Consider the following 11357-nt stretch of genomic DNA (forward strand, 5'->3'; position numbering starts at 1 on the left):
TTCAAGTCTTTTTGTGGGGGAGGATATTTTCGGTAGTAGGGACAAAATTTACTACATATAAGAAGCTTATGGCTTGATCATATCAGAGAAAGAGGAAGTAGATGAAATTCAAGGTACTTTTCATTAATCATTTTACTGTTTGACTAAGTTTTTACCCCGAACTATCATTGTTCATCATTTTAACTTATCTTTTATTTGATTTCATAATGCATCACAGTGTCTTTAATTCTTATCTGGTTGGCTTGGTGTATAGATGCTTCATGAAGGATTATGCATTTGTATGGCTAGTATGATCTTTTCCTTCATGTATATATAGATTGTAGAATAACCTTTTTAATGTTTTGCAGCCTGACATTGTTCCCGGTGATATTAATTTGTAATTTTTTTTATTTAAAATGATACTTATCATAATTATCTCATATTTTTTTGGTTCTTTGAAGGGTGATTTTATAGGAACTAGTATGTGAAAATGTTTATGTTGCGTATTATATATTCATATGTCCAGTTGTGCTTTCTATATAGCAAATGTTAACCTTGGTCTTTGCGTTTTTGTTCATAGATTACAAACACCAATCTTTTTCAAACAACAGAAGATCTAGAATTTAATTGGGTGATTGAAGGTGATGGATGTAAACTTGATTTTGGAACTCTCAGTCTACCAACATTAGAGTTTAATTGGGTGATTGAAGGTAATTTTGGTTCTTGAAACGAGACTCAAGATATCATATTTTGGCATGGCTAGAAGCTTTGGAGGAAACGAGACTCAAGCAAAAGTAAACACACAGAGAGTTGTTGGCACATAGTAAGCTAGATGATGCAATTGTATATAAATGAGTTCATTTTTTTTATAACATTTAGTCACTTTTGGAATAATTATTTGTATTTGACATATTAGTGAAATGAATTATCTTTGTTATTTATGGTATTTTATTTTGTATTATGAGATTTTTAATGTATTATTTAATTTGAAAATTAGTAAATCTATAAATAATAATTTTTTTAAACATTTTATTTTGTGTGTCATCTTCATTTATGACATGGCCTTTCTTGACAGGGGCTTTCTTGATACGCATTGCGTGTCATTAACACGCGTGTCGTAAGGTTACGACACGCGAATGAGTGTCGTCTTTGTTTATGACAGAACCTTCCTTCATACGCATTGTGTGTCGTAAACGCACGTTGTAATTGAGCGTCGTAAATGAGCATCGTAAATGCGCGTCGTCTCTTTTTATGATAGGGCCTTCCTTGAAGCGCATTTGCGCGTCGTCTGAGCCTTTTACGACGCGCAGTGAGCGTCGTAAAAGGTTGTTTTTCTAGTAGTGCCCTAACCTACCTTGTTCTCATATTCAACACCATTTGATTAATAACTAAAAGGAAACTTATATTTTTCACACTTTGACCCCAATTTATTAATTTTTATCTAATAGTCAAATGAATATGTTAACATTAGACACAAATTTTGTTATTGTCAAAACTAGTCCTTCAACTTTACAACTTTTGTCAAATTCACCATTACTTCAACTATTTTCACATTTGCTTAAAAGGTTGACTTAATTAGTCCTTGACCATCCAATTCTTAGCATTCCTCATCCATTTAACCTTGGTGAGTCAACTCTTGGTTAAACATAATTTTCCAAATTGACACTTTGGGTCCCTTAACTTTGAAATGTTAACATCTCAGTCTTTAACTTTGCAAGCTTCATATCGAATAATGATATGATTATCCCTTGATTCTTTATTTAAATAATTCACCTATTATTTATTTATCCATATTAATTTAATAACCCGGTCTTAAATTTTAGGATGTTACATGTTTGGTCTCCAGCGACATCGAGATAAAAAAGAATTAGAGGTGTTGTGATCGAGTTTTTATTCCAACTGGTGACCAATGTGTGAAATTTGGAGAGGTAGAGAGCGGAAGAGGGATGAACCTGGGAAATCCTCTGATATGGTTTGTTTTGTCTTCATTGTTTTTTTCTTCTACAACTATAAAGAGAGAAACACAATTGAAGAACACGAAGACCATATGCATTGTTGGGGAGAGAGAGAGAGAGAGAGAGAGAGAGAGAGGTGGGTCCTTTTTGTTTTCTAATTAATAAAAGATAAAAATAAGTATTAAAAAATGTAAAAAAAAAAAAAAAAAAGTGCATTGTAGTCTTTTTAGTTTTCTGAGGGACCAAAACCAAAAAAAAAGTAGCTCAAAAGGACCTTAATCGAAAACAATTGAGGTTTGCACGAAATCTCAGAAAAAATGCATACCATAGAGACCATTTTTTGCAGTTTTGTCTATTCTTAATTTTTGTCTAATGAAGCATAAGAACATGTTTTCTTGAAAGATTAATGTGATATCTATGAAGTTTAATAATTATGTATGACAAAATTGTAAAATTCGTCCATGTGGTTTGTAAAAAATAGTAACTTTTTTCCAAAATGTTTTGGAATTGCACCACTGGTCCAAAATAGAATTTCATAGTGGTTTTGGTCCCTCTAAAACTTGAATGGTGAAATGACCGATTTCCTTTGTATTTTCTTATTGCATTATTATTTACTTTAATATTTTTCGTATTAAAAAAAAAACAAAAAGAGGTGTTTAACCCCATCTCCTACTAACCTACCCACCAATCCCTCACTCAAAATAAAAAATAAAAAAAATTGAAAAAGCTTCTGTTGTGGATCTAAGACGATAAATCTCCCCACATAAGAAACACAATATTTTCCATACTACAACTTTAAGCCCCTGTTTGATATGTACTAATAAGCAAGGGATTAGAATGAGTAATTAACAAGAATTGAAAAAAAAAAAAAAAAACAAAACAAAACAAATTTTGCAATGGAATGTCATATTTTAATAAGGAATGTCAATCCTGCAAAATCATGATTTTTTATTTCTTCGGTACCCCATTTTTTTATGCTTTTATCTAAAAGAATGAAAAATTTTGATTTCACCCTTCATAAATAACGATTTAACCTATATGACTAGAGAGAGTGGTGACATTTTTGTCACATTCTTTTTGGTACTACAAAGGGTTCGCTCGAGAAAGAACAATTTTGAGATAGTTGCTATTTAGATCGTCAGTTACATCGACTCACGCATGAGGCCAAATAATCTCTTTATTCAGATTTGAAGGCAGTGGAAAAGAAAGGTTTGGAGAGATGAATGAAAAATGTGTGAAGGTGGTGAAAATAAAGAAATTTATTGGTATTTATAGCAGTTAATGAATATTTTGAACTTTGAAATTTTGAAAAAAAAAAAAAACGGTTATATTTTGAAAAATGAAGTATTTTCACTACTAGAAAACAAGGTATCAGCAACGAAAAATTCTGTCACTAACTGTTAGCGACGGATTTAGCGGCAGATTAGTAAGGGATTAGCGATGCCACAAATTGCTCAAGGAACATCTGGATTCCATCGGTAATCTGTGGTTGCTGTATGTCGTTAATCCGTCGTTGATGAGTTATATAGCTATATTTTCGGGAAAGCTCAGATAACAAATGGATTCCATCGCATTTATGTCGATGATTGTCGGTTATATCATTAGTTTTGATGTTCTAGTGCATAACCATAATTTACAAAATAAATAGAATATATATAATAAATTAAAACAAAACTCAACTAGTAAATTAAATATTAATGTTTGACTAGGAAAATGAATATTAATATTTGATTTCAAAGTATTGATACCAAATCACAATCAAAGTAACGAGAGTAAATCTCAAAAATCAAATGTCGAAGTCTAAATCAATTTTAAGGTATTGAAACCATATTACAAAAATGAAGTGTAAAGGTGTAATTAGTTGGATAGGTTACTTCCTCCGGTGAATCAAGTGTAAAAGTCGTTATAAATATTGAAAATTTCTTGTTTTTTGGCCTCCATTTTTAACGTTCACCCCTAGGGTTATCCATTATCCCTAACAAATACGACTAACAATAACCTAAAAAGAAAACAATTTTTAATAACGTACTTTCACTAACCTCATCCTTCATCCTTTAAAACTAAATACATTTTAAAAGGTAAACAATCCATTAATTGGTGATAGCATTATAACTTATAAGAGACCTTACACTAGTTTTCCATCTCGGGTGAATGATTTGAAGTTTATACCCAATAATGTATGTTCCAACTTCCGGCTTTCATATATATATATATATATATATATATATATATATATATATATATATATATATATATATATATATATATATATATATATATAGGTTTACGTTCAATGGAAAATGATTAATTAGGGCAACATATGCTGGAACCAATGATCAAGTGACACGTGTCCATTTCTTTATTCATAAGCAATGTACTATGGAAGTTATTTATGTAGTTATTCCAAAGTGATGTGTTGTCATTCTTTTATTGGTTCCAACATGTGTTGCCCTAATTCTGTATTTTCCATATATATATATATATATATATATATATATATATATATATATATATATATATATATATATATATATATATATATATATAGTCAAGATCAAATAAGAAGTTTTTTTTGGTAGGAAGATAAGAAGTTTTTTTTCTGCATATTTTTTTTGCGAACAAACAAAATAAATCATTAGATGATTCATTTGTAAAATGATTCACAAGAAAAAATTCTCAAAAAAAGATCTCGATGATTCATTTATACAATGATTTTGTTGTTATTCACTAAAATTGTTACAAAAGTGAATTTTTTCTTAATTTACTTAAAAACGAATCATAAAGATGTTTTTTTTTTGGAATTTTTTCTTGTGAATCATCTTACAAATGAATCATCTAGTGATTTATTTTTTTTGTTTGTCAAAAAAATATGTAGAAATTTTTTTTTTTACCTTCCTACCAAAAAAAATTTATTACTGGATCTATATATATATATATATATATATATATATATATATATATATATATATATATATATATATATATATATATAAAAGATAATAAGAAAATAAACCATTAATTCATTAAGATAAACACTTGGTTGTTTGTAAAATGTTTTACATAAGTTTGGAAATTTGTTTTCATATTAGAGCATTGCACTTTGAGAGTAGAGTGATATAAATAGGTAGCATTTCAAATTATAATGTTTGTTTTGTATTTCTAATTATATGTGGGATTATGTGTGTATGTATTGGTCTAATAAAATCAATAATTGAAAGTAGCATGCTATAAAAGAATAAAGTGCAAAGAAGCTACCAGTTATAACATTTCTGCCATCTGCACATATTTTGTGATAAACATAAAAATAATTAACTTAATTCTAAAAAGGGGGTAATATGGATATATTCATTAACAATGAGTAGCAGAACTATAGTCCTTACTCTCAAGCACTTCAATATATATAAAATTAAATGCAAATGTTATGTTATTAAGCCTTCTTTGTTTATATATGACCCTGAACCAATCAGACTTCAATCAACCCAAAAAATGGTAAAGAATAAAACTTACTCAGCCGCAGAGCAAGAATATAAGTTCATGAAATTGGTAAATAACGTAATATTACATGAAAACCTCACTTTTAGTAGAATATTGAATCCACATACAATTTTTTATGATTAATAAACGTAGAACCGAGGGAAAACTTGAGTTAGTGATGCTTACTTTGTGATTGATGCAAAGCAAAACATAAATTTGTCATTGAAAAAACCAATCTTGTGAACTTTGTGATATATAATAATATGAACAAATAAAAGGTAAAAAAAGATGATTTCTCATTGAAAATGAAGTCAGAGTCATGAACTTTGTGATATAAACAATTAAAGAAGGGTAAAAATGATGAGCACCATATTTAGAAAAAGAAATTGAAATGTGTAAAAGTTACCATGTATTAAAGATCTTGCTTCCATTTGTCATCATTTCAAGATCATAATGAACATTCTAGAGTTTTACTTGCTACATGACAGCCCAAGAAACATCATATCTGAAAACTGGAGTCATAAGCTCGTGATCACTCTTTCTCACACTATCAAAGCATAATAATCATTTAAGCACAACTAATCTCTATAAGTATCGTGTAAATAGAACCAGAACCATACAAGAAAAACACATTTCCTAATCAAACTTCTTTGCTTGCACCAAACAAGCACGATGTTTAATATAGAAATGTTTATTATAGAAATGTTTTCAGTGTGAATAAAAAAACTTCTTTGCTTGCACCAAACAAGTCAAAAATTTTGTTGAACATTACATTTGGAATGTAAACTTTCGCCATTCATTTTGATGATTTTTTTTCTTTCCCAGCGGTAAAGGATGGTAGCTTATCATATGAAGCGTAAGTTTGACCATGATTATATATCAAGAACACAAAAGAGCAACTATATAATGAACCTTAATTTTCAAGCAGATCTGGTTTCTAGTAAATATTTTTTTTCTAGGATAATGTTGTTGAAACTTTCTCGGAAATTCCTCGGAAATAAACTTCCTCCAAAATTCCTCGGAATTGAAATTAGTCGGAAATAAACTTCCTAGGAAAACCCTCGGTACTTCCGACAAAACTATTTCCTATAAAATGCGTCGGAAAGTTCCTCAGAAATCGCATACAAAACATTTCCTAGGAGGGTTTTACCTACGCACAAGATTTTCTTGGCATTTCCTCGGAAATGCGGTTTTCCTAGGAATTTCCAAGGAAAATGTCCCTCTGAAAAAGCGCTTTTTTAGTAGTGTTTGTCAATGCCCATTAATTCATTCCATTTATTTGAATTTTCATACCACCGTACAAACAACAAGTATTAATGACTTATTTACGTTGGAGTAAACAAACACGACAATAACATGATAATAATCCATTCAATTACCTTATCCATTTCATTAGTTAATTCATTTCATTCCATCCAACCAAACACACCTGACACTTAATAAATTCTCATCCTGAACAATTAGTTTGGAATGCCAAAGATGTTTACATAAGTCGACCGATAGAGATCTAATATGAGGGGGATTTGAAGTTTACCAAAAGTTGCAATGGGGACCGAAGATAATACACAAATTGGAACAAGCATCCATGGTCTTTTATGACAAAAGACAAGGAACAACGTTGCCCCAAAGGCCACCATCATGGCAGTTGTAGATAGCATCAACGCACAAAGACCAACCATCAGTCGTCTTGGCAAAGTGAAGAGAAAATCTCTCTCATCAAAACTTCCTGTGAGGATCGACAAGAACATCAGTAATGCTGTGCTGGATGCAAATAGTGAGATTGCATCTGTTATTGCAAAGATCGTGAAAGCAATTTCTTTTGTAAACACAGGGATGCCTGTTTCTTGATTGCTTCCACCTGGTACTGTAATGGCTGCCGCAAACACAATTGTGGTAATTAGTGCTGCAGTGATGCTGCATGATTCTGCTACTGCTTTCATCCACTTTTCTGCTTCCTTCACCATATTTTCGTGCTCCCTTCTGAACACCTTATCTGGTGTCTCTTTGAAAGTGTTCTCTTTTGTAGTGCAAGTGGGAAACACGAGCTTCTCCACTTCCTGTAAAATAAATTTAACCCATTATTTTTGCTACTATATATATCAAACAAAAAATATATTACTTCCCTAGCTACAATAATGGTTAAGAATTGACTTTGGACGTACCTGGCGCCAGTGAAGCTCTCTCTGTAGTTGTAATGCTGGGCCTTTTCTTTGTCTGAGTTTCTGCAAAGGAGGTAAGCTTCCAACCAAGTGCAACATATTGTTCTTAGAAGAATCTTCGATCATTCTGTAAACACTCTTACGCTCCCTAATGGTATAACGTCATACCCACTCTCATCTTTATATCGAATTGCTTCAGGGGATCTCATGAAAATTTCATCAACAACCTCATAAATATCTTGACATGCAGCCTCAAGAATTGGTCTGGTGTAATAGCGAGGATGAGCATCAGGGAATTCCAACTTCTCTATTTCCTCACATACCAATTTTAGAACTTCTTTTGCTGATTTCTGTTCCTTCATTTTCTTCTCGATATGCTTAATGGGTAGAACTGAGAGTTGGAGAATAATTGGTTCAAAACAATCATCAAATTTATATTGTATAGAAGTTAATTATAGTTTAAACATGAGTCATGCATTATATACCTACTCTTGTTGCAACCTTCCAGAAGAGGAAATAAAACATAATGAATGGAAAATAAAGCATTGATATGAGTAGGCGAATCATGAAATAAATCCAAGCAAGCACCGCTAATGGACCTGCATAAGTAGAAAACTTTCATTTGTAAAATAGGTTATATTTTGTGATGTCAATTATGTGATTAATTCTGGGGTTGTATTAACAGGTTATATATCAATATCTCACCTTTCAATGTGAAGTATAGTAGCAGTCGTCTGGTACCAATGATCACGTCGTCAGGTATATCTTCCATTAAAGACATCATGCCTTCGTAGTAGTCTACTAATATTTTAAACGAGTCCTTGGCTCTTTTGACTGTCCTTTCACAGATATCACCCATACCTGAAAGGAAAAAATCATAATAAAAATTAAAAGAATAACAAACAGATTATAGTATATCTCTAGTATATTAGAAACTTACTTGGATAAATAAGTGTTTCCCAGTAATCCAGCCCAATTGGGAAAGTTTTAGCTATTGCTAGAAGTACATTATCATATTGCACAGCACACTCTGGAAATTTTTTGACTAACTCTGTTGCTAAATCTGCGAGCATATTGGAAAAACTGTGAATATTTAAAGCAGTAAATCTTTGGATCATCGTATTTCTATAGTATATATTGTGTACGCACCATATTTTTTTGCAGAAACAGCATTAACAAGAAGGTGAACGACTTGGTTTACAGCAGAATTCGTTAAAGGAAAAGTCATTTCCTTTCCTTTTATATCATCGAAGAAAGCTTTGAACAAACAATCAATGGTGTCAAGATGCATATTTTGAAAAGCTTTATGCAAAGGTGTTTCATATTTATTGTCTTCAATTTCCAACAAACTTCTGTCTTTTTTAATCAAGAGCGTTGCTGCTTCTGTGTTGCCAACGATTGCTGCAATGTGAAGGGCAGTGCTTCCATCTAAATTTACAATATAAGGTAATTGTCCGGGTTCTATTAAAGATAATATTTCATTGACCAGAATGTTACGACCTATTCCAACAGCTATATGAAGCACTGTGTTCCCATCACTGTTTATTGCCTCTGTGGCTGCGGCTTTATCTTCTTTTAGTTTGGATTTTACTTCCTGCCATTTCCCTTTCAATATAGCCTTAAGCATTAACGACTCCTTGTAGGCCGGTCCTGAAAAATGAAATATTCTTAAAGGCCCAGGACGAACAAGAAAAAAAGGGCCCTTGTCTTTATTATAATTTTGTATTTTTAAATAAAAATATATAATAAAAAAATTTAGGCCCTGTGCTGCCCACTTTGCCCTCCCTCTAACCCCCCACTCCTTGTTGCGTGTGATCTTGATTTGGCCGTCCCTTATTGGGTCTTCAACTTTTGTTTGTATATCTGTTAAAATTAATTATGTCTTGAGGTTTTGTTTCTGTTCCAAGTCTTTCTTTATCTTCTGTTTTTGTCTCAGTTGGAACATTTAAACTCACACTGCAAACTTATATAACTACTATGCTTACGGACTTCTAAATTAAGTAAAATACGTGCATTACACGCATTACATAATCCAACTTATGCATATTATGCAATTGTTTTACTCAGTCTGGAAGTTCTAGAAGCTTTATGTAACAGCAGTGTGTTTATAAACGATGATGCAAATGTGATTAAAAGCATATATATATATATATATATATATATATATATATATATATATATATATATATATATATATATATATATATATATACGCATCAAATTGTTCGTCAAGTGGAAATTGTAATTTTAATAGTCTACCACACGTGAGACAGGCAATCATGAGTATAAAACTTATAAGTGCATATGAAGCAGTGTTGATTGTTAGAATGTTGCAATATTGAGTTTGGAATAACAAGAGAATACCTGTTTGAGGAATCATTATAGACGGACAGTAGATAGATTGTAGTTTGTCCCAAACTGCTTTAGCTGATTCAAGTTCAACAACATTGTCAAGTAGCTCTTCACTAATCGAACCAAAAATCCAACCCTTGACAAGTCTGTCAAATCGGGTAATGATCAGGTCTGGGGTACTTGGTTCACATACAATGCCATGCAGATTGTAACTCTTCAGGAGGCACCCCATCTGCTTCTCCCATAGACGGTAGTTTCCTTCACTGGAAAGCTTCACAGAAACGAAGTTAGAAACATTTGCATGAAATGGATCTGGGTATAATGAGGAGGCATCAGAAGAAGAAGATGATGGGTTTGATGGGAGTGCCATTCGCATGGAGAAGAGATATATATATGTGTGGGTTAATTGCATGTTGATGAGCTTCTTCATGGTTTATATATAGGGCAGGGTTAAATATTATATTCGATGCGTGCATCAACTAGTATATCGGCTTTATCTTTTGTCCATTTACTTTCTTTTAGCGAAACATATTCCCACACAGATTAGGGGCGTTACTAATCTATACGATTTGTTTATTCTTTTTAATGGCAGTATTTATTGAAAAGAATAAAGCCAGCAGGGAATTGGAGACAGAGTACAAATTAGCCCGTGTACACCACTCTATATTTAACTAATCCTGGAAACTAATCGCTATTCAGCACTAATATTATACCTAACACACCAAGATAGAGAACAACTAAAAGTGTAAAGGAATTGAGGGACATCACATGTCATTTCATAACACCAAGATCCGTTTGATATATTCCATAGTACTTGCATGCATGCATTGCGTGCTCTCCGCTTTATCTTTACTCACTTATTACTCTTTCTTTTTGCTACCGATATTCCAACACTGAGAGGTCTTTAAATAATTCGAACTTGAAAAACTTCGAGTATTCAATTTTAAATCTAAAAAAAAATAATAATAAAAAAATTAAAAAAAAAAAAAAACTATAATATTAATAATAACATTATTAATAATACATGCCTCATCAAAACCGATTAATATTAAACTATCAACAATTACTCATGACCACTACATATACCATATAGAAAACCAATTTCATCTAAAGTTTCTCTTAAGTGACAAAGTAAATGAAACTTAGAGCGACCCATATGTCCTATAAACTAGCTATTTAGTAACCAATTCAGATCATTAGTGAAATTGGATTAACATTCAATTATACTAACGTTGAAAACTAACTAGCACTACTAGACACCACTAGAAAACAAGGTCAATATCTACAACACAATCCGTATTCGGTGGTATAATGCGATACCTACATAACTTCTACGGAAAAACGCCTGTAGCATAAATGCTCATGGGTAAATTATACCTACAGATTCGTTACGGATACACCTCAAAAAAATATTACTAGTGTATTTTTTTTCGGATTT

At 31.6% G+C, this 11357-nt stretch overlaps 2 protein-coding genes across 2 annotated transcripts; both read right to left on the bottom strand.

Moving 5' to 3' along the window:
* Positions 1-6779: 6779 nt before the first annotated feature.
* On the bottom strand, positions 6780-10313 carry LOC145004187 (uncharacterized). Its single transcript, XM_078963076.1, has 7 exons — positions 9932-10313; positions 8717-9217; positions 8508-8630; positions 8273-8428; positions 8053-8166; positions 7571-7958; positions 6780-7465 (listed from the first exon to the last, which is right to left on the bottom strand). The coding sequence occupies exons 1-6, from the start codon at positions 10293-10295 to the stop codon at positions 7690-7692; spliced, it is 1527 nt and encodes a 508-aa protein (XP_078819202.1). The 5' UTR covers positions 10296-10313; the 3' UTR covers positions 6780-7465; positions 7571-7689.
* Positions 6869-7666, bottom strand: LOC145006979 (uncharacterized). The gene is made up of 2 exons (XM_078965989.1): positions 7571-7666; positions 6869-7465 (listed from the first exon to the last, which is right to left on the bottom strand). The coding sequence occupies exons 1-2, from the start codon at positions 7664-7666 to the stop codon at positions 6869-6871; spliced, it is 693 nt and encodes a 230-aa protein (XP_078822115.1).
* Positions 10314-11357: the final 1044 nt, after the last annotated feature.

The sequence above is a fragment of the Lactuca saligna genome, chromosome 7 (genome assembly GCF_052625555.1).
Source record: "Lactuca saligna cultivar CGN05327 chromosome 7, ASM5262555v1, whole genome shotgun sequence".
Lineage (NCBI taxonomy): Eukaryota > Viridiplantae > Streptophyta > Magnoliopsida > Asterales > Asteraceae > Lactuca > Lactuca saligna.

Coding starts and splice junctions, on each gene's coding strand:
- LOC145006979 (XM_078965989.1), bottom strand. CDS start 7,666: ATGTTGCACTTGGTTGGAAGCTTACCTCCTTTGCAGAAACTCAGACAA. Junction 7,466..7,570: donor GAGAGCTTCACTGGCGCCAG/GTACGTCCAAAG, acceptor TTTATTTTACAG/GAAGTGGAGAAGCTCGTGTT.
- LOC145004187 (XM_078963076.1), bottom strand. CDS start 10,295: ATGCGAATGGCACTCCCATCAAACCCATCATCTTCTTCTTCTGATGCC. Junction 8,631..8,716: donor TGTTTCTGCAAAAAAATATG/GTGCGTACACAA, acceptor ATATGCTCGCAG/ATTTAGCAACAGAGTTAGTC. Junction 8,429..8,507: donor GGAAACACTTATTTATCCAA/GTAAGTTTCTAA, acceptor TTTTCCTTTCAG/GTATGGGTGATATCTGTGAA.